The sequence below is a fragment of the Oncorhynchus keta genome, unplaced genomic scaffold (genome assembly GCF_023373465.1).
Source record: "Oncorhynchus keta strain PuntledgeMale-10-30-2019 unplaced genomic scaffold, Oket_V2 Un_contig_3330_pilon_pilon, whole genome shotgun sequence".
NCBI classification, from domain to species: Eukaryota; Metazoa; Chordata; class Actinopteri; order Salmoniformes; family Salmonidae; genus Oncorhynchus; species Oncorhynchus keta.
The window spans coordinates 65,375-90,697 of NW_026287199.1; the positions used below are offsets into that span (position 1 = coordinate 65,375).

A 25,323-nucleotide genomic window follows, 5' to 3' on the forward strand; every position below is an offset into this window, starting at 1 on the left:
TCAACAGGACAATGACCCCAAACACACCTCCAGGCTGTCTAAGGACTATTTCACCAAGGAGAGTGATGGAGTGCTGCATCAGATGACCTGGCCTCCACTATCACCTGACCTCAACCCAATTGAGATTGTTTGGGATGAGTTGGACCGCATAGTGAAGGAAAAGCAAATCAAATCAAAATCAAATCCAATTTTATTTGTCACATACACATGGTTAGCAGATGTTGATGCGAGTGTAGCGAAATGCTTGTGCTTCTAGTTCCGACAATGCAGTAATAACCAACAAGTCATCTAGCTAACAATTCCAAAACTACTACCTTATAGACACAAGTGTAAGGGGATAAGAATATGTACATAAAGATATATGAATGAGTGATGGTACAGAGCGGCATAGGCAAGATACAGTAGATGGTATCGAGTACAGTATATACATATGAGATGAGCATGTAAACAAAGTGGTATAGTTAAAGTGGCTAGTGATAAATGTATTACATAAAGATGCCGTAGATGATATAGAGTACAGTATATATGTATACATATGAGATGAATAATGTATACATATATACATATATACAATATGCCATTTAGCAGACGCTTTTATCCAAAGCGACTTACAGTCATGTGTGCATACATTCTACGTATGGGTGGTCCCGGAATCGAACCCACTACCCTGGCGTTACAAGCGCCATGCTCTACCAACTGTGCTACAGAAGGACCATATATATGTAAACATTATATTAGGGAGCATTGTTTAAAGTGGCTAGTGATGTATTTTACATCATTTCCCATCAATTCCCATTATTAAAGTGGCTGGAGTTGAGTCAGTGTCAGTGTGTTGGCAGCAGCCACTCAATGTGGCTGTTTAACAGTCTGATGGCCTTGAGATAGAAGCTGTTTTTCAGTCTCTCGGTCCCTGCTTTGATGCACCTGTACTGACCTCGCCTTCTCCCACTTAAAAAAATGAGAGAGGCCTATAATTTTCATCATAGGTACACTTCAACTATGACAGACAAAATGAGAAAAAAAAATCCAGAAAATCACATTGTAGGATTTTTTATGAATTTATTTGCAAATTTTGGTGGAAAAAAGTATTTGGTCAATAACAAAAGTTTATCTCAATACTTTGTTATATACCCTTTGTTGGCAATGACAGAGGTCAAACGTTTTCTGTAAGTCTTCACCACAACCTTTAGCAATTAAATCGCTTCATTTCAGACATTTAGCAGCGTTGGCCACAATAGACCTTTTTTTGTCTCTTTATCTTTTCGGCCTTTTACGTTTTTGTATGATCCGTGATTTTCTGTTCTGACTCAATGACTGACAGAGCGAGGTCTCATTCTCTTTGATGATGCGCGTTTGACTTTGAATATGAATTCGGGCCACCTCAGCTCAGCCAATCAGAAAACCAGGCCGGCCTATCTTAGTAGGGGATCCAGCAGCTCAATATAAATTAGAAATTGCGTAATAAAAAAATAAAAACCTCCCTAAAATATTGGTAAATTTAGATCAGCCCACCACAATAAAAGATGGCCCGGCCTTGCTGGCATTTGCCGGAATTGCCAGATGGCCAATCCGCCCACGCATTCGGGCAAAACGTGGATAGAAAGTACAAATCAGGTGTGAGTGACAGAATAGGACAACTTTAATTGCATCCTGTGTTCCACTTACAACCAACTTCTCCTCGTCATTGTCCTGAAAACAACGGTGATTAGGAAAATGCAACCACTGCTGCTAGCTAAGCTTTAGCCTTTAGCCTGGAAACAGGCCACAGAAGCGGCTTTAGTGTGTGTGTGTGTGTACCTTATGCCTGTTGACCACCATGTCTACTTTATCTTTGAATGTAGGACTTTTTGTCTGCTAAAGGAGCACTTCATGCGCTGCGATTAATGATTTGATGAATCTCCACTTGGGTGCTGCTGTCCATGGTGCTGACTACCTGCAGAGCTCTATATAGAGCCCGTGTTCTGTCCATGGTGCTGACTACCTGCAGAGCTCTATATAGAGCCATGTGTTCTGTCCATGGTGCTGACTACCTGCAGAGCTCTATATAGAGCCACGTGTTCTGTCCACGGTGCTGACTACCTGCAGAGCTCTATATAGAGCCATGTGTTCTGTCCATGGTGCTGACTACCTGCAGAGCTCTATATAGAGCCACGTGTTCTGTCCATGGTGCTGACTACCTGCAGAGCTCTATATAGAGCCACGTGTTCTGTCCATGGTGCTGACTACCTGCAGAGCTCTATATAGAGCCACGTGTTCTGTCCGTGGTGCTGACTACCTGCAGAGCTCTATATAGAGCCACGTGTTCTGTCCATGGTGCTGACTACCTGCAGAGCTCTATATAGAGCCATGTGTTCTGTCCACGGTGCTGACTACCTGCAGAGCTCTATATAGAGCCACGTGTTCTGTCCGTGGTGCTGACTACCTGCAGAGCTCTATATAGAGCCACGTGTTCTGTCCATGGTGCTGACTACCTGCAGAGCTCTATATAGAGCCACGTGTTCTGTCCATGGTGCTGACTACCTGCAGAGCTCTATATAGAGCCACGTGTTCTGTCCATGGTGCTGACTACCTGCAGAGCTCTATATAGAGCCACGTGTTCTGTCCATGGTGCTGACTACCTGCAGAGCTCTATATAGAGCCATGTGTTCTGTCCATGGTGCTGACTACCTGCAGAGCTCTATATAGAGCCACGTGTTCTGTCCATGGTGCTGACTACCTGCAGAGCTCTATATAGAGCCATGTGTTCTGTCCATGGTGCTGACTACCTGCAGAGCTCTATATAGAGCCACGTGTTCTGTCCATGGTGCTGACTACCTGCAGAGCTCTATATAGAGCCATGTGTTCTGTCCACGGTGCTGACTACCTGCAGAGCTCTATATAGAGCCGTGTGTTCTGTCCATGGTGCTGACTACCTGCAGAGCTCTATATAGAGCCACGTGTTCTGTCCACGGTGCTGACTACCTGCAGAGCTCTATATAGAGCCACGTGTTCTGTCCGTGGTGCTGACTACCTGCAGAGCTCTATATAGAGCCACGTGTTCTGTCCATGGTGCTGACTACCTGCAGAGCTCTATATAGAGCCACGTGTTCTGTCCATGGTGCTGACTACCTGCAGAGCTCTATATAGAGCCACGTGTTCTGTCCATGGTGCTGACTACCTGCAGAGCTCTATATAGAGCCACGTGTTCTGTCCATGGTGCTGACTACCTGCAGAGCTCTATAGAGCCACGTGTTCTGTCCATGGTGCTGACTACCTGCAGAGCTCTATATAGAGCCACGTGTTCTGTCCATGGTGCTGACTACCTGCAGAGCTCTATATAGAGCCACGTGTTCTGTCCGTGGTGCTGACTACCTGCAGAGCTCTATATAGAGCCACGTGTTCTGTCCATGGTGCTGACTACCTGCAGAGCTCTATATAGAGCCATGTGTTCTGTCCACGGTGCTGACTACCTGCAGAGCTCTATATAGAGCCACGTGTTCTGTCCGTGGTGCTGACTACCTGCAGAGCTCTATATAGAGCCACGTGTTCTGTCCATGGTGCTGACTACCTGCAGAGCTCTATATAGAGCCACGTGTTCTGTCCATGGTGCTGACTACCTGCAGAGCTCTATATAGAGCCACGTGTTCTGTCCATGGTGCTGACTACCTGCAGAGCTCTATATAGAGCCACGTGTTCTGTCCATGGTGCTGACTACCTGCAGAGCTCTATATAGAGCCATGTGTTCTGTCCATGGTGCTGACTACCTGCAGAGCTCTATATAGAGCCACGTGTTCTGTCCATGGTGCTGACTACCTGCAGAGCTCTATATAGAGCCATGTGTTCTGTCCATGGTGCTGACTACCTGCAGAGCTCTATATAGAGCCACGTGTTCTGTCCATGGTGCTGACTACCTGCAGAGCTCTATATAGAGCCATGTGTTCTGTCCACGGTGCTGACTACCTGCAGAGCTCTATATAGAGCCGTGTGTTCTGTCCATGGTGCTGACTACCTGCAGAGCTCTATATAGAGCCACGTGTTCTGTCCACGGTGCTGACTACCTGCAGAGCTCTATATAGAGCCACGTGTTCTGTCCGTGGTGCTGACTACCTGCAGAGCTCTATATAGAGCCACGTGTTCTGTCCATGGTGCTGACTACCTGCAGAGCTCTATATAGAGCCACGTGTTCTGTCCATGGTGCTGACTACCTGCAGAGCTCTATATAGAGCCACGTGTTCTGTCCATGGTGCTGACTACCTGCAGAGCTCTATATAGAGCCACGTGTTCTGTCCATGGTGCTGACTACCTGCAGAGCTCTATATAGAGCCCGTGTTCTGTCCATGGTGCTGACTACCTGCAGAGCTCTATATAGAGCCACGTGTTCTGTCCATGGTGCTGACTACCTGCAGAGCTCTATATAGAGCCACGTGTTCTGTCCATGGTGCTGACTACCTGCAGAGCTCTATATAGAGCCACGTGTTCTGTCCATGGTGCTGACTACCTGCAGAGCTCTATATAGAGCCACGTGTTCTGTCCATGGTGCTGACTACCTGCAGAGCTCTATATAGAGCCACGTGTTCTGTCCATGGTGCTGACTACCTGTAGAGCTCTATATAGAGCCACGTGTTCTGTCCATGGTGCTGACTACCTGCAGAGCTCTATATAGAGCCATGTGTTCTGTCCACGGTGCTGACTACCTGCAGAGCTCTATAGAGCCGTGTGTTCTGTCCATGGTGCTGACTACCTGCAGAGCTCTATATAGAGCCACGTGTTCTGTCCACGGTGCTGACTACCTGCAGAGCTCTATATAGAGCCACGTGTTCTGTCCGTGGTGCTGACTACCTGCAGAGCTCTATATAGAGCCACGTGTTCTGTCCATGGTGCTGACTACCTGCAGAGCTCTATATAAGAGCCACGTGTTCTGTCCATGGTGCTGACTACCTCCAGAGCTCTATATAGAGCCACGTGTTCTGTCCATGGTGCTGACTACCTGCAGAGCTCTATATAGAGCCACGTGTTCTGTCCATGGTGCTGACTACCTGCAGAGCTCTATAGAGCCACGTGTTCTGTCCATGGTGCTGACTACCTGCAGAGCTCTATATAGAGCCACGTGTTCTGTCCATGGTGCTGACTACCTGCAGAGCTCTATATAGAGCCACGTGTTCTGTCCATGGTGCTGACTACCTGCAGAGCTCTATATAGAGCCACGTGTTCTGTCCATGGTGCTGACTACCTGCAGAGCTCTATATAGAGCCACGTGTTCTGTCCATGGTGCTGACTACCTACAGAGCTCTATATAGAGCAACGTGTTCTGTCCACGGTGCTGACTACCTGCAGAGCTCTATATAGAGCCATGTGTTCTGTCCACGGTGCTGACTACCTGCAGAGCTCTATATAGAGCCATGTGTTCTGTCCACGGTGCTGACTACCTGCAGAGCTCTATATAGAGCAACGTGTTCTGTCCACGGTGCTGACTACCTGCAGAGCTCTATATAGAGCCACGTGTTCTGTCCACGGTGCTGACTACCTGCAGAGCTCTATATAGAGCCACGTGTTCTGTCCACGGTGCTGACTACCTGCAGAGCTCTATATAGAGCCACGTGTTCTGTCCACGGTGCTGACTACCTGCAGAGCTCTATATAGAGCCACGTGTTCTGTCCCACGGTGCTGACTACCTGCAGAGCTCTATATAGAGCCACGTGTTCTGTCCACGGTGCTGACTACCTGCAGAGCTCTATATAGAGCCACGTGTTCTGTCCACGGTGCTGACTACCTGCAGAGCTCTATATAGAGCCACGTGTTCTGTCCATGGTGCTGACTACCTGCAGAGCTCTATATAGAGCCACGTGTTCTGTCCATGGTGCTGACTACCTGTAGAGCTCTATATAGAGCCACGTGTTCTGTCCATGGTGCTGACTACCTGTAGAGCTCTATATAGAGCCACGTGTTCTGTCCATGGTGCTGACTACCTGTAGAGCTCTATATAGAGCCACGTGTTCTGTCCATGGTGCTGACTACCTGCAGAGCTCTATATAGAGCCACGTGTTCTGTCCATGGTGCTGACTACCTGCAGAGCTCTATATAGAGCCACGTGTTCTGTCCATGGTGCTGACTACCTGCAGAGCTCTATATAGAGCCATGTGTTCTGTCCATGGTGCTGAAACATTGTATTGTCATTTGCATCCTACTGGTATCCTGTTTTATTTTCTTTGTTGTGTCTTTCAAAATGCGCGTCTGGCAAAGTGATTCACTATATCTCTCTTGTATGTTTTATTGGAAATATGTGATTATCATAGGCCATTATATCAGCTGTCTTTTTTTATATATAAATATGTGGTCAGAAGGGCCCTCGAGACCACCCCACCCCACTGTGCATAAACACACCAAGCATCGTTTTTCACTCTGCAAAAATAACATAAAAAATAATTTTAAATAATACAAATGTTTGTAATAATAATGTATATAATTGTAATATAAATAATAGTGTGTGTGTGTGTGTGTGTGTGTGTGTGTGTGTGTGTGTGTGTGTGAATTGAGAGATCATCTATCCTCTATCATGGGACAGTTGCACATTACTGTACATAACCCATCACTCTTACCGTGTAGGACTACACAGGCCAAAGTCTATAGCCACTGTCTGATCAAGAGTTTACCCACAAAAGCCGACACCCCGATAGCTGGTGTTTTTGCGGAGGTGTAACTGCCACTGAGCTGTCACATCGGTGAGCGGCTTGCTTGTTGTCACGACCCTTCAGAAGGAGAAAATGTAGCTAAGCTATATAGAATTAATGACACTCAAATAGAAAATCATGAAACAAGATAATAAGGATTTATATGTAGATTACATCACACATTCCAGTGTTTGAACAAGTCTACATGGGATTATTACTAATGCCAGTTGGCCCTTGTAATGTCGTCTTTAGATATAATGCTGCGAGCCGCTTGTTGATTTGACAGCTGACACCGCATAAAATAAAATCAATGAAGCTGCTACGCAGTTGTCGGTTACCGCAGGTTCATCTAGCCCCACGTAATGCTTATAGAGGTTTTCTAACCTCAATGGGACTTCCTGGATAAATAAAGGCTAAAGTAAAAACAATAACAATACCGTCCAAAGCCCATAATCATGGTCCCCATACCGGTGCACATCTGGCCTCAACAACTCTGTCAAAGTAAGGCTTAGAAATATCCATACATAACTCTGAGAAAACCCTAACCCCTCTGGATAGAACCTAAAAGGGTATTGCTTGCTTCATATATGGCACACCTAAAGGTTAGGTACAGAACCCTTTTGTAGGGTTGTTTGATCAGAACCCCAGGGGTTCTTCTTCACTAAAACAACATTGGTTCCATATAGAACACTTGGGTTCCATATAAGGTTCTATGTAGAACACTTAGGTTCCATATAAGGTTCCATATAGAACACTTGGGTTCCATATAAGGTTCTATGTAGAACACTTGGGTTCCATATAAGGTTCCATATAGAACACTTGGGTTCCATATAAGGTTCCATATAGAACACTTGGGTTCCATATAAGGTTCCATATAGAACACTTGGGTTCCATATAAGGTTTCATATAGAACCTGAAGGGTGCCCTACATAAAGCTAGCATATAACCATTCTTTGTTAATATGCAGAACCTTTTTCTCTAAGAGTATATACTGTATTCTGGCTCATGACATTATGACGTTCTTCAGTAAGAATAGTGAGGATGGAGGTGATGATCGATATTGATGATGATTTACAGAACAACAGTCACTCAATACTGCACCGAAACATTTTCACAAAATGATATCATTCACATTATTTTTAAACACATTATTAATTAAGACAAAATGCCTATTCGTAAACTAATGGATCATAATTTTTTCATATACATCAAGCGATCACATTCACCTTTTTTTACTTCACTGATTTAAATACAAATGCATTTTCCTTAGACTTTCATACAGTTGAAGCGTTAATTTGATTTGATACTATTATTATTATATTATTATTGAGCTGCTGCGTTGAGGCTTTGGCACGACGACATAATTAATGAGCCTTATTTAAACACCTATATTCCAACATGCACCCAGTCAGCAGAAAGGCCTATAGCATTACAGAGGCCTTTCTTATGTGGGATTAAATCACTATTGACCATGTTTCTCTGGAATCTCTTCCTCTTAGTTCGGATATTTCTGGCATTGCGTCTCTTTATAGAAGATTGTTGCAGGTCTCCTCACGGCCAAAACAAGTCAAATGAAACATAATTCCCTGATGAGATGATAATTGGTGTTTGCTTTTTACCTTGATAATCTACACCTCTGGTCATCTCCAAGTTTACATAATAATTGTCTTAATATGATTCAGTAGCCTAGTTGTTTTATCAGCTATAGATATAGGCCCAATTTTAAAAACACAATAGAAAATATTTTTACACAACATTTGCAATCAAACCAGTGTCAAATTCACCTTGACAAACTGCTAAATGTTAAGGTCAATGAATAAACAAATAGTGACATAGATAATTCAAATACACAGGGAAGAAATTAATACATTCATAAACTTATCAATCAATAAATTGTATGTTAAACACTTTTGTATTGGCACACCGTGCTCCTTCCACTGGTGGTGTGTGTGTGTGTGTGTGTGTGTGTGTGTGTGTGTGTGTGTGTGTGTGTGTGTGTGTGTGTGTGTGTGTGTGTGTGTGTGTGTGTGTGTGATGTGATGAATAGTAACAGGGGAAGTATAACCTTTTAAGTGTTCTATTAATTATGCCTCTGCCTGCCGGCTCTGAGTCCCAGCCTGGTAGCTCTGCCTGCTGGCTCTGAGTCCCAGCCTGGTAGCTCTGCCTACTGGCTCTGAGTCCCAGCCTGGTAGCTCTGCCTGCCGGCTCTGAGTCCCAGCCTGGTAGCTCTGCCTGCTGGCTCTGAGTCCCAGCCTGGTAGCTCTGCCTACTGGCTCTGAGTCCCAGCCTGGTAGCTCTGCCTGCCGGCTCTGAGTCCCAGCCTGGTAGCTCTGCCTGCTGGCTCTGAGTCCCAGCCTGGTAGCTCTGCCTGCTGGCTCTGAGTCCCAGCCTGGTAGCTCTGCCTACTGGCTCTGAGTCCCAGCCTGGTAGCTCTGCCTGCCGGCTCTGAGTCCCAGCCTGGTAGCTCTGCCTGCTGGCTCTGAGTCCCAGCCTGGTAGCTCTGCCTGCTGGCTCTGAGTCCCAGCCTGGTAGCTCTGCCTACTGGCTCTGAGTCCCAGCCTGGTAGCTCTGCCTACTGGCTCTGAGTCCCAGCCTGGTAGCTCTGCCTATTGGCTCTGATTCCCAGCCTGGTAGCTCTGCCTACTGGCTCTGAGTCCCAGCCTGGCAGCTCTGCCTGCTGGCTCTGAGTCTCAGCCTTGTGGGTCTGCCCTGCGGACCGAAGGTGTAATTCATAGTGTAACCGGCCCTCTGGCGAGACCCGGTACATGGATGCCGAGCTGAGGGAGCCGTGACCGGGCACAGAACTGTATCTCATCCCATAGTGGCCGCTCTTCCCGTACTCCTCCGGTTCGTCGTGTTTCAGAGAGAATATGCCGTTAAAGTTCAGAGGAGGGCTGATCTGTCCGCCTAGGTGTCCCTCCCTTCCTTCCTCAGGAGGCGTGTGGTCGTAGTACGGCTCGTACTGGCCACCGTAGCTGTAGTGCCGGCTGTGGTAGGACGACTTGGCGCTGCCCAGGGTGCTGCAGGCTTGTCCAGGGGCCGTGCCCAGATCTGCCCCGGGGTACGGGTACATGTTGTCGTAGTGGGCCGTACTACCGGGGTACGTCACCTCTCCGTTGTGGTCCGTGAGGAAGGACCTGGCTTTCAGCTGCAGACAGCCAGCCACCAGGTTGGTCGTGGGCTGGGACAGGCCCTTACACAGAGTTTGAACGAACCCCAGCAGGTCCGGCTTCTTGCCCGCAGACAGCGTCTCTGACAGGGCCCAGATGTAGTTCTTAGCCAGGCGCAGAGTCTCTATCTTGGAGAGCTTCTGGGTCTTGGAGTAGCAGGGCACCACCTTTCGGAGGCTCTCTAACGCGTCGTTCAGACCGTGCATCCTGCTGCGCTCACGGGCGTTTGCCTCATGACGGCGCACCGTGACCCTCTCCTGTCTACCTTTAGTCAACTTCTTTCTCCGTGGTCCTCTCTTTCTGGGGTGGCCGTTTTCATCCTGCTGGATGTCGTCCTCTCTCTCCTCTTCCTCGTCCTCTCTTTCTGAGATGTCACCCTCCTCCGGGTCCGACGTGATGTCCAGGCTGTGTATCGGGTCTGGCTCTTCTTCGCCCTCTCTCTCCGGGTCCGACGTGACGTTCAGGCTGTGTATTGGGTTTGGCTCCAGATCCGGTAAGCCCCCACGGGGGTAGTTGGCTCCAAACCGGGGCTCATACGTCATATCTGGTTCTTCATACGGTAGAGTCAACATGATTCCTATAGACCACAACTCCCAGTTAACACACACGCAAGCAAAGCAGTCAACACATAAACTATTACAATGCCCACACTATGTATAGCCTGTCAATGTCAAATTTTCGTGTGCTTCTCCTATATATGGAGATTCTGGAGAGATGTTGTGTTGCTATTTGGCAAAACCAAGGCCAAAGTCACATGCTCCAGCAATCAACATTTCTGAATAAATTAGTTATACATATATATATGCTATTTAGTGACGAAAACTATTGATAGAACAACATGCATGTGATAGGTGAAACAATCCGTATGCCAAGACAAGTCTCCTCACCTGAATGTATGTCAACGGGCGGTGTGCATGTTCTCTAGTATCTCCCTTCTCTCTGTTCTGTGCCACCTTCTCTCCTCTCTTCTCTCCTCTCTTCTCTCCTCTCTCTTCTCTTGCAAACAAAATGACAGAATCATTCCTTTACTGGTGTCTTTCTCTCTCTCCTTCTCCCCCCCTCTCTCTCTCTCTCTCTCTCTCTCTCTCTCTCTCTCTCTCTCTTTCACTCCACCTCTCTCTCCTTCTCCCCCCTCCTCTCTCTCTCTCTCTCTCTCTCTCTCTCTCTCTCTCTACCTCTCTCTCTCTCCACCTCTCTCTCTCTCTCCCTCTCCCCCTCTCTCTCTCTCTCTCTCTCTCTCTCTCTCTCTCTCTCTCTCTCTCTCTCTCTCTCTCTCTCTCTCTCTCTCTGTCTTTCTTTGAGAAATGACACTCATGCCAACTGCCAGAGCGGGTACCCATGCCATCTGCCGCTGCCATCTCGTGGCAGGGCGTAGTCACGTGGCTCCCGTCCCGTGGGACCTCCATCCCGCGCTGATCATCTGGCATCTTGGTAATGGGCACCGGGAGGCTCACGCATAACCGTCAAACAGGCAGACCAGAGAAGGATAACAACTCATATAACTGTCCTCCAGATCAGAAAGATGGCGTGATGCTTTAGGGCTGTTTAAGGTAATATACTGTATGTAGGTTGGCAACAAGTAGGTCCCAAAAAACTGTTTTTATCATCAGAAAATCCATAGATAAGATATGAATGTGATGGAATATATTGAAGGATGTAGCTTCTCAACAATGCCGAAGCATTAGTTATGTGCCCTTTGTTCAACCGATGCAATTGAACCGGCTGTAAAATGTACTTTATAATTTGGCCCCTGAGTGCGACTGTATTAATACAATAGAATAGAGTCATATGAAGTTGACTGAATAGAATACAATAGCATGAAACAGTTACAGCTGTAGGGACCACCAGATACAGCTATAGGGACTATAGGGACCACCAGATACAGCTATAGGGACCACCAGATACAGCTATAGGGACCACCAGATACAGCTATAGGGACTATAGGGACCACCAGATACAGCTATAGGGACCACCAGATACAGCTATAGGGACCACCAGATACAGCTATAGGGACCACCAGATACAGCTATAGGGACCACCAGATACAGCTATATGGACCACCAGATACAGCTATAGGGACTATAGGGACCACCAGATACAGCTATAGGGACTATAGGGACCACCAGATACACCTATAGGGACTATAGGGACCACCAGATACCGCTATAGGGACTATAGGGACCACCAGATACAGCTATAGGGACTATATGGACCACCAGATACAGCTATAGGGACTGTAGGGACCACCAGATACAGCTATAGGGACCACTAGATACAGCTATAGGGACTATAGGGACCACCAGATACAGCTATAGGGACTATAGGGACCACTAGATACAGCTATAGGGACCACTAGATACAGCTATAGGGACTATAGGGACCGCCAGATACAGCTATGGGGACTATAGGGACCACCAGATACAGCTATAGGGACCACCAGATACAGCTATAGGGACTATAGGGACCACCAGATTCAGCTATAGGGACCACCAGATACAGCTATAGCGACTATAGGGACCACCAGATACAGCTATAGGGACCACCAGATACAGCTATAGGGACTATAGGGACCACCAGATACAGCTATAGGGACTATAGGGACCACCAGATACAGCTATAGGGACTATAAGGACCACCAGATACAGCTATAGGGACTATAGGGACCACCAGATACAGCTATAGGGACTATAGGGACCACCAGATACAGCTATAGGGACTATAGGGACCACCAGATACAGCTATAGGGACTATAGGGACCACCAGATACAGCTATAGGGACCACCAGATACAGCTATAGGGACCACCATATACAGCTATGGGGACTATAGGGGGACCACCAGATACAGCTATAGGGACTATAGGGACCACCAGATACAGCTATAGGGACTATAGGGACCACCAGATACAGCTATAGGGACTATAGGGACCACCAGATACAGCTATAGGGACTATAGGGACCACCAGATACAGCTATAGGGACTATAGGGACCACCAGATACAGCTATAGGGACTATAGGGACCACCAGATACAGCTATAGGGACTATAGGGACCACCAGATACAACTATAGGGACTATAGGGACCAGCTATATATTATAGGGACCACCAGATACAGCTATAGGGACCACCAGATACAGCTATAGGGACTATAGGGACCACCAGATACAGCTATAGGGACTATAAGGACCACCAGATACAGCTATAGGGACTATAGGGACCACCAGATACAGCTATAGGGACTATAGGGACCACCAGATACAGCTATAGGGACTATAGGGACCACCAGATACAGCTATAGGGACTATAGGGACCACCAGATACAGCTATAGGGACTATAGGGACCACCAGATACAGCTATAGGGACTATAGGGACCACCAGATACAGCTATAGGGACTATAGGGACCACCAGATACAGCTATAGGGACCACCAGATACAGCTATAGGGACCACCAGATACAGCTATAGGGACTATAGGGACCACCAGATACAGCTATAGGAACCACCAGATACAGCTATAGGGACTATAGGGACCACCAGATACAGCTATGGGGACTATAGGGACCACCAGATACAGCTATGGGGACTATAGGGACCACCAGATACAGCTATAGGGACCACCAGATACAGCTATGGGGACTATAGGGACCACCAGATACAGCTATGGGGACTATAGGGACCACCAGATACAGCTATGGGGACTATAGGAACCACCAGATACAGCTATAGGGACTATAGGGACCACCAGATACAGCTATGGGGACTATAGGGACCACCAGATACAGCTATAGGGACTACTAGGGACCACCAGATACAGCTATAGGGACTATAGGGACCACCAGATACAGCTATAGGGACTATAGGGACCACCAGTTACAGCTGTAGGGACCACCAGATACAGCTATAGGGACTATAGGGACCACCAGATACAGCCATAGGGACCACCAGATACAGCTATAGGGACTATAGGGACCACCAGATACAGCTATAGGGACTATAGGGACCACCAGATACAGCTATAGGGACCACCAGATACAGCTATAGGGACTATAGGGACCACCAGATACAGCTATAGGGGACCACCAGATACAGCTATAGGGAACACCAGATACAGCTATAGGGACTATAAGGACCACCAGATACATCTATAGGGACTATAGGGACCACCAGATACAGCTATAGGGACCACCAGATACAGCTATAGGGACTATATGGACCACCAGATACAGCTATAGGGACCACCAGATACAGCTATAGGGACCACCAGATACAGCTATAGGGACTATAGGGACCACCAGATACAGCTATAGGGACCACCAGATACAGCTATAGGTACCACCAGATACAGCTATAGGGACTATAAGGACCACCAGATACAGCTATAGGGACCACCAGATACAGCTATAGGGGCTATAGGGACCACCAGATACAGCTATAGGGACCACCAGATACAGCTATAGGGACCACCAGATACAGCTATAGGGACTATAGGGACCACCAGATACAGCTATAGGGACCACCAGATACAGCTATAGGGACTATAGGGACCACCAGATACAGCTATAGGGACCACCAGATACAGCTATAGGGACTATAGGGACCACCAGATACAGCTATAGGGACTATAGGGACCACCAGATACAGCTATAGGGACCACCAGATACAGCTATAAGGACTATAGGGACCACCAGATACAGCTATAGGGACTATAGGGACCACCAGATACAGCTATAGGGACTATAGGGACCACCAGATACAGCTATGGGGGCTATAGGGTCCACCAGATACAGCTATAGGGACCACCAGATACAGCTATAGCTATAGGGACTATAGGGACCACCAGATACAGCTATAGGGACTATAGGGACCACCAGATACAGCTATAGGGACTATAGGGACCACCAGATACAGCTACAGGGACTATAGGGACCACCAGATACAGCTACAGGGACTATAGGGACCACCAGATACAGCTACAGGGACTATAGGGACCACCAGATACAGCTACAGGGACTATAGGGACCACCAGATACAGCTACAGGGACTATAGGGACCACCAGATACAGCTACAGGGACTATAGGGACCACCAGATACAGCTACAGGGACTATAGGGACCACCAGATACAGCTACAGGGACTATAGGGACCACCAGATACAGCTATAGGGACCACCAGATACAGCTATAGGGACTATAGGGACCACCAGATACAGCTATAGGGACCACCAGATACAGCTACAGGGACTATAGGGACCACCAGATACAGCTACAGGGACTATAGGGACCACTAGATACAGCTATAGGGACTATAGGGACCACCAGATACAGCTACAGGGACTATAGGGACCACCAGATACAGCTACAGGGACTATAGGGACCACCAGATACAGCTATAGGGACCACCAGATACAGCTATAGGGACTATAGGGACCACCAGATACAGCTATAGGGACTATAGGGACCACTAGATACAGCTATAGGGACTATAGGGACCACCAGATACAGCTATAGGGACTATAGGGACCACCAGATACAGCTATAGGGACCACCAGATACAGCTATAGGGACTATAGGGACCACCAGATACAGCTATAGGGACTATAGGGACCACCAGATACAGCTATAGGGACCACCAGATACAGCTATAGGGACTATAGGGACCACCAGATACAGCTATAGGGACTATAGGGACCACCAGATACAGCTATAGGGACTATAGGGACCACCAGATACAGCTATAGGGACTATAGGGACCACCAGATACAGCTATAGGACTATAAGGACCACCAGATACAGCTATAGGGACTATAGGGACCACCAGACAGCTATGGGGACTATAGGGACCACCAGATACAGCTATGGGGACTATAGGGACAACCAGATACAGCTATGGGGACTATAGGGACCACCAGATACAGCTATAGGGACCACCAGATACAGCTATAGGGACTATAGGGACCACCAGACCAGCTATAGGGACCACCAGATACAGCTATGGGGCTTTAGGGACCACCAGATACAGCTATAGGGACCACCAGATACAGCTATGGGGACTATAGGGACCACCAGATACAGCTATAGGGACTATAGGGACCACCAGATACAGCTATGGGGACTATAGGGACCACCAGATACAGCTATGGGGACTATAGGGACCACCAGATACAGCTATAGGGACTATAGGGACCACCAGATACAGCTATAGGGACTATAGGGACCACCAGGATACAGCTATAGGTACCACCAGATACAGCTATAGGGACTATAGGACCTATAGGGACCAGATACAGCTATAGGGCTATAGGGACCACCAGATACAGCTATAGGGGACTATAGGGACCACCAGATACAGCTATAGGGACTATAGGGACCACCAGATACAGCTATAGGGACTATAGGGACCACCAGATACAGCTATAGGGACTAGGACCACCAGATACAGCTATAGGGACTACCAGATACAGCTATAGGGACTATAGGGACCACCAGATACAGCTATAGGGACCAGATACAGCTATAGGGAGATACAGCTATAAGGACTATAGGGACCACCAGATACAGCTATAGGGACTATAGGGACCACCAGATACAGCTATAGGGACTATAGGGACCACCAGATACAGCTGGGGGCTATAGGGACCACCAGATACAGCTATAGGGACCACCAGGGACAGCTATAGGGACCACCAGATACAGCTATAGGGACTATAGGGACCACCAGATACAGCTATAGGACTATAGGGACCACCAGATACAGCTATAGGGACTATAGGGACCACCAGATACACCAGGGACTATAGGGACCACCAGATACAGCTACAGGGACTATAGGGACCACCAGATACAGCTACAGGGACTATAGGGACCACCAGATACAGCTACAGGGACTATAGGGACCACCAGATACAGCTACAGGGACTATAGGGACCACCAGATACAGGGACTATAGGGACCACCAGATACAGCTACAGGACTATAGGGACCACCAGATACAGCTATAGGGACTATAGGGACCACCAGATACAGCTATAGGGACCACCAGATACAGCTATAGGGACTATAGGGACCACAGATACAGCTATAGGGACCACCAGATACAGCTACAGGGACTATAGGGACCACCAGATACAGCTACAGGGACTATAGGGACCACTAGATACAGCTATAGGGACTATAGGGACCACTAGATACAGATACAGGGACTATAGGGACCACCAGATACAGCTACAGGGACTATAGGGACCACCAGATACAGGGACTATAGGGACCACCAGATACAGCTATAGGGACTATAGGGACCACCAGATACAGCTATAGGGACTATAGGGACCACTAGATACAGCTATAGGGACTATAGGGACCACCAGATACACTATGGGGACTATAGGGACCACCAGATACAGCTATAGGGACCACCAGATACAGCTATAGGGACTATAGGGACCACCAGATACAGCTATAGGGACTATAGGGACCACCAGATACAGCTATAGGGACTATAGGGACCACCAGATACAGCTATGGGGACTATAGGGACCACCAGATACAGCTATAGGGACCACCAGATACAGCTATAGGGACTATAGGGACCACCAGATACAGCTATAGGGACTATAAGGACCACAAGATACAGCTATAGGGACTATAGGGACCACCAGATACAGCTATAGGGACTATAGGGACCACCAGATACAGCTATGGGGACTATAGGGACCACCAGATACAGCTATGGGGACTATAGGGACCACCAGATACAGCTATAGGGACCACCAGATACAGCTATAGGGACCACCAGATTCAGCTATAGGGACCACCAGATACAGCTATGGGGGCTTTAGGGACCACCAGGGAGCTATAGGGACCACCAGATACAGCTATAGACCACCAGATACAGCTATAGGGACTATAAGGACCACCAGATACAGCTATAGGGACTATAGGGACCACCAGATACAGCTATGGGGACTATAGGGACCACCAGATACAGCTATAGGGACTATAGGGACCACCAGATACAGCTATAGGGACCACCAGATACAGCTATAGGGACTATAGGGACCACCAGATACAGCTATAGGGACTATAGGGACCACCAGATACAGCTATAGGGACTATAGGGACCACCAGATACAGCTATAGGGACTATAGGGACCACCAGTTACAGCTATAGGGACCACCAGATACAGCTATAGGGACTATAGGGACCACTAGATACAGCTATAGGGACCACCAGATACAGCTATAGGGACTATAGGGACCACCAGATACAGCTATGGGGACTTTAGGGACCACCAGATACAGCTATGGGGACTATAGGGACCACCAGATACAGCAGGGACTATAGGGACAGCTGTAGGGACCACCAGATACAGCTATAGGGACTATAGGGACCACCAGATACAGCTATGGGGACTATAGGGACCACCAGATACAGCTATAGGGACTATAGGGACCACCAGATACAGCTATAGGGACTATAGGGACCACCAGATACAGCTATAGGGACCACCAGATACAGCTATAGGGACTATAGGGACCACCAGATACAGCTATATGGACTATAGGGACCACCAGATACAGCTATAGGGACCACCAGATACAGCTATAGGGACTATAGGGACCACCAGATACAGCTATAGGGACTATAGGGACCACCAGATACAGCTATAGGGACCACCAGATACAGCTATAGGGACTATAGGGACCACCAGATACAGCTATAGGGACTATAGGGACCACCAGATACAGCTATAGGGACCACCAGATACAGCTATAGGGACCACCAGATACAGCTATAGGGACTATAAGGACCACCAGATACATCTATAGGGACTATAGGGACCACCAGATACAGCTATAGGGACCACCAGATACAGCTATAGGGACTATAAGGACCACCAGATACAGCTATAGGGACCACCAGATACAGCTATAGGGACCACCAGATACAGCTATAGGGACCACCAGATACAGCTATAGGGGCTATAGGGACCACCAGATACAGCTATAGGGACCACCAGATACAGCTATAGGGACCACCAGATACAGCTATAGGGACTATAGGGACCACCAGATACAGCTATAGGGACTATAGGGACCACCAGATACAGCTATAGGGACCACCAGATACAGCTATAGGGACTATAGGGACCACCAGATACAGCTATAGGGACTATAGGGACCACCAGATACAGCTATAGGGACCACCAGATACAGCTATAGGGACTATAGGGACCACCAGATACAGCTATAGGGACTATAGGGACCACCAGATACAGCTATGGGGGCTATAGGGACCACCAGATACAGCTATAGGGACTATAGGGACCACCAGATACAGCTATAGGGACCACCAGATACAGCTATAGGGACTATAGGGACCACCAGATACAGCTATAGCGACTATAGGGACCACCAGATACAGCTATAGGGACTATAGGGACCACCAGATACAGCTACAGGGACTATAGGGACCACCAGATACAGCTACAGGGACTATAGGGACCACCAGATACAGCTACAGGGACTATAGGGACCACCAGATACAGCTACAGGGACTATAGGGACCACCAGATACAGCTACAGGGACTATAGGGACCACCAGATACAGCTACAGTGACTATAGGGACCACCAGATACAGCTACAGGGACTATAGGGACCACCAGATACAGCTATAGGGACCACCAGATACAGCTATAGGGACTATAGGGACCACCAGATACAGCTATAGGGACCACCAGATACAGCTACAGGGACTATAGGGACCACCAGATACAGCTACAGGGACTATAGGGACCACCAGATACAGCTACAGGGACTATAGGGACCACCAGATACAGCTACAGGGACTATAGGGACCACTAGATACAGCTATAGGGACTATAGGGACCACTAGATACAGCTACAGGGACTATAGGGACCACCAGATACAGCTACAGGGACTATAGGGACCACCAGATACAGCTATAGGGACCACCAGATACAGCTATAGGGACTATAGGGACCACCAGATACAGCTATAGGGACCACCAGATACAGCTATAGGGACTATAGGGACCACCAGATACAGCTATAGGGACTATAGGGACCACCAGATACAGCTACAGGGACTATAGGGACCACCAGATACAGCTATAGGGACTATAGGGACCACCAGATACAGCTATAGGGACCACCAGATACAGCTTTGGGGACTATAGGGACCACCAGATACAGCTATGGGGACTATAGGGACCACCAGTTACAGCTATAGGGACTATAGGGACCACCAGATACAGCTATAGGGACTATAGGGACCACCAGATACAGCTATAGGGACTATAGGGACCACCAGATACAGCTATAGGGACTATAGGGACCACCAGTTACAGCTATAGGGACTATAGGGACCACCAGTTACAGCTGTAGGGACCACCAGATACAGCTATAGGGACTATAGGGACCACCAGATACAGCTATAGGGACCACCAGATACAGCTATAGGGACTATAGGGACCACCAGATACAGCTATAGGGACCACTAGATACAGCTATAGGGACTATAGGGACCACCAGATACAGCTATATTGACTATAGGGACCACCAGATACAGCTATAGGGACCACCAGATACAGCTATAGGGACTATAGGGACCACCAGATACAGCTATATGGACTATAGGGACCACCAGATACAGCTATAGGGACCACCAGATACAGCTATAGCGACTATAGGGACCACCAGATACAGCTATAGGGACTATATGGACCACCAGATACAGCTACAGGGACTATAGGGACCACCAGATACAGCTACAGGGACTATAGGGACCACCAGATACAGCTACAGGGACTATAGGACCACCAGATACAGCTACAGGGACTATAGGGACCACTCAGATACAGCTATAGGGACCACCAGATACAGATATAGGGACTATAAGGACCACCAGATACAGCTATAGGGACTATAGGGACCACCAGATACAGCTATAGGGACTATAGGGACCACCAGATACAGCTATGGGGACTATAGGGACCACCAGATACAGCTATAGGGACCACCAGATACAGCTATAGGGACTATAGGGACCACCAGATACAGCTATAGGGACTATAGGGACCACCAGATACAGCTATAGGAACCACCAGATACAGCTATAGGGACTATAGGGACCACCAGATACAGCATGGGGACTATAGGGACCACCAGATACAGCTATAGGGACTATAGGGACCACCAGATACAGCTATAGGGACTATAGGGACCACCAGATACAGCTATAGGAACCACCAGATACAGCTAAAGGGACTATAGGGACCACCAGATACAGCTATGGGGACTATAGGGACCACCAGATACAGCTATAGGGACCACCAGATACAGCTATGGGGACCACCAGATACAGCTATAGGGACCACCAGATACAGCTATGGGGACTATAGGGACCACCAGATACAGCTATGGGGACTATAGGGACCACCAGTTACAGCTATAGGGACTATCGGGACCACCAGATACAGCTATATGGACTATAGGGACCACCAGATACAGCTAAAGGGACTATAGGGACCACCAGTTACAGCTGTAGGGACCACCAGATACAGCTATAGGGACTATAGGGACCACCAGATACAGCTATAAGGACCACCAGATACAGCTATAGCGACCACCAGATACAGCTATATGGACTATAGGGACCACCAGATACAGCTATAGGGACCACTAGATACAGCTATAGGGACTATAGGGACCACCAGATACAGCTATATTGACTATAGGGACCACCAGATACAGCTATAGGGACCACCAGATACAGCTATAGGGACTATAGGGACCACCAGATACAGCTATAGGGACTATAGGGACCACCAGATACAGCTATAGGGACTATAGGGACCACCAGATACAGCTATAGGGACTATAGGGACCACCAGATACAGCTACAGGGACTATAGGGACCACCAGATACAGCTACAGGGACTATAGGGACCACCAGATACAGCTACAGGGACTATAGGGACCACCAGATACAGCTACAGGGACTATAGGGACCACCAGATACAGCTACAGGGACTATAGGGACCACCAGATACAGCTATAGGGACCACCAGATACAGCTATAGGGACCACCAGATACAGCTATAGGGACTATAGGGACCACCAGATACAGCTATAGGGACTATAGATACCACCAATACAGCTACAGGGACTATAGGGACCACCAGAACAGCTATAGGGACTATAGGGACCACCAGATACAGCATAGGGGCTATCAGGGACCACCAGATACAGCTATAGGGACCACCAGATACAGCTATAGGGACCACCAGATACAGCTACAGGGACTATAGGGACCACCAGATACAGCTATAGGGACTATAGGGACCACCAGATACAGCTACAGGGACTATAGGGACCACCAGATACAGCTGTAGGGACTATAGGGACCACCAGATTCAGCTATATTTTTTCAGAATATTGGCAAGAAACTCCATCATTGACGGAGTAACAAGTCACAGACGAGGTTGACAACTGACGAGGTTGATACCTGATACTCAAAACAGTCATGTTTTGCCTCTAAAAATAAATGTTCCATCCAAACATTTGTGTAAAATAGAAAATGATTTATTTGAAAATCCCCAATTAAAACAAAGCCATTCTATCAGATCATCAGATCATTCAGCACTCAGAAGGAGTTGATGCTTGACACGAACCTGACTGTGTTTATGTTTTACAAAGTTGAGATAAACAACTTAAATGTAACATATTTAACCCAATAGTTATATTCTAACCAAAAGTAAAATTGTATCTTAATCTATCAGGCAGATTTATTTGTATTTATTATGGATCCCCATTCATTCCTGTCAAGGCAGCAGCTACTCTTCCTGGGGTTTATTATGGATCCCCATTAGTTCCTGCCAAGGCAGCAGCTACTCTTCCTGGGGTTTATTATGGATCCCCATTAGTTCCTGTCAAGGCAGCAGCTACTCTTCCTGGGGTTTATTATGGATCCCCATTAGTTCCTGTCAAGGCAGCAGCTACTCTTCCTGGGGTTTATTATGGATTCCCATTAGTTTATGCCAAGGCAGCAGCTACTCTTCCTGGGGTTTATTATGGATCCCCATTAGTTCCTGCCAAGGCAGCAGCTACTCTTCCTGGGTTTATTATGGATCTCATTAGTTTATGCCAAGGCAGCAGCTACTCTTCCTGGGGTTTATTATGGATCCCCAGTAGTTCCTGCCAAGGCAGCAGCTACTCTTCCTGGGGTTTATTATGGATCCCCATTAGTTCCTGTCAAGGCAGCAGCTACTCTTCCTGGGGTTTATTCGGGATCCCCATTAGTTCCTGCCAAGGCAGCAGCTACTCTTCCTGGGGTTTATTATGGATCCCCATTAGTTCCTGTCAAGGCAGCAGCTACACTTCCTGGGGTTTATTATGGATCCCCAGTAGTTCCTGCCAAGGCAGCAGCTACTCTTCCTGGGGTTTATTATGGATCCCCATTAGTTCCTGTCAAGGCAGCAGCTACTCTTCCTGGGGTTTATTATGGATCTCATTAGTTTATGCCAAGGCAGCAGCTACTCTTCCTGGGGTTTATTATGGATCTCATTAGTTTATGCCAAGGCAGCAGCTACTCTTCCTGGGGTTTATTATGGATCTCCATTAGTTCCTGCCAAGGCAGCAGCTACTCTTCCTGGGTCCATCTCCATAAAAAATGAAGGCAGTAATACACATTATAATACACTTTTTAAACATGAACATACATTTTACAACAGATGTCACAATACATTAAGTCTTCAGGCCACTACTCTATTACAACACACTATCCAGGTGTACGTGTGTATAGTGTGTTTTGCATTTTTTTAAACCTTTATTTAACTAGAAACTTGTTATGGATAGGGTCCTCTTTTCTCAATTTCCACCTGGCTGACTTGCTCAAAGGCAACTGCCTGTTGCTCAGGCCCTGAAGCCAGGAGTTGCATATAATTGGTACCATTGGAAAGAAGGCGCTTTGAAGTTTGTAGAAATGTTAAAATAATGTAGGAGACTTTAACACAATAGATATGGTAGGAGAAAATCCAACGAAAAACCAACCAGAATTTTTGTCTGTCAGAATCTCCCAGTATGCAATTCCAATGGCTTCCACTGGGTGTCAGTAGTCTTTGTCCAAGGTTTCAGGCTTGTTTCTTCCAAAACGAGGAAGAAATATGATTTTACCACAGGGACACAGACTTGGAAATTCGTGTATGCACGTGCGATGAAGAGGACGCGCACCTGCTATTATCGTTTTCCTATTGAACAAACTTCTTTCCGTATGAAATATTTTAGTTTAATTACACTTTAGGATATCTAAGGTTTGTATAGAAACGTAGTTTGACTTGTTGAAGCAAATGTTAAGGGGTAGATTTTCAGATTCCTATCTTGGCTGTTGAACGAGTGGATTACTGACATTGATGGCTCCAACTAAACTGACTTTTTGGGATATAAATAAGTATTTTATCTAACAAAACAACACTGCATGTTGTAGCTGGGACCCTTTGGATGACAAATCAGAGGAAGATTTTCAAAAAGTGAGTGAATATTTAATCGTTATTTGTGAATGTATGAAACCTGTGCCTGTGGAAAAATATTTTGATGTGGGGCGCCGTCCTCAAACAATCGCATGGCATGCTTTCACTGTAAAGCCTATTGTGAATAGGACAATGCAGTTCGATGAACAAGAATTTAAGCTTTCAACTGATATAAGACACTTGTATGTACCTAAATGTTTAATATCCATAATTATTATGGTTATTTATTTGAATTGTGCCTCCAGTTCCACAGGAAGTTGTCCCACTAGCCTTAAGAAGTGTTAAGAACAAATTGTTATTTTCAATGACGGCCTCCCGAGTAACAGGGGGTTTGCCCCTTGTTCAGGGGCACAACGACAGATTTTTACCCTGTCAGCTCGGGGATTCAATCTAGCAACCTTTTGGTTACTGGCCCAACGCTCTAACCACTAGGCTACACTGCCGCCCCCATATAGTGTGTGTATAGTGTGTATAGTGTATATGTTATTTATATGTAGTGTGTAGTGTGTATAGGGTGCATAGTGTGTATGTTATGGGTATAGTGTGTATGTTATTTCTATGTAGTGTGTGTGTAGTGTGTATGGGACTGATGTTATGGGTATTGAGAAATACTCCCGATATAACAGACTGACCCTAGCCCCCAGACGAATAAACTATTGCAGCATAAATACTGGAGACAGGAGGGGTCGGGGAAGACAATGTCACCCCGTCTGAGGATACCCCCGGACAAGGCCAACTAGGCAGGATATAACCTCACCCACTTTACCAAAGCACAGCCCCCACACCACTAGAGGGATATATTCAACCACCAACTTACCATCCTGAGACAAGGCTGAGTATAGCCCATGAAGATCTCCGCCACGGCACAACCCAAGGGGGGGCACCAACCCAGACAGGAAGATCACTTCAGTGACTCAACAACACTCAAGTGAAGCACCCCTCCGAGGGACGGCATGGAAG

The 25,323-nt window shown here is 47.3% G+C and overlaps 1 protein-coding gene across 1 annotated transcript; it reads right to left on the reverse strand.

Annotated features, from left to right (window-relative positions):
• Window positions 1-8,688: 8,688 nt before the first annotated feature.
• On the reverse strand, window positions 8,689-10,869 carry LOC118381127 (neurogenic differentiation factor 6-B-like). The gene is made up of 2 exons (XM_035768095.2): window positions 10,705-10,869; window positions 8,689-10,394 (listed from the first exon to the last, which is right to left on the reverse strand). Exon 2 carries the CDS (start codon window positions 10,387-10,389, stop codon window positions 9,220-9,222), a length of 1,170 nt encoding a protein of 389 aa, XP_035623988.1. The 5' UTR covers window positions 10,390-10,394; window positions 10,705-10,869; the 3' UTR covers window positions 8,689-9,219.
• Between the last annotated feature and the right edge of the window lie 14,454 nt (window positions 10,870-25,323).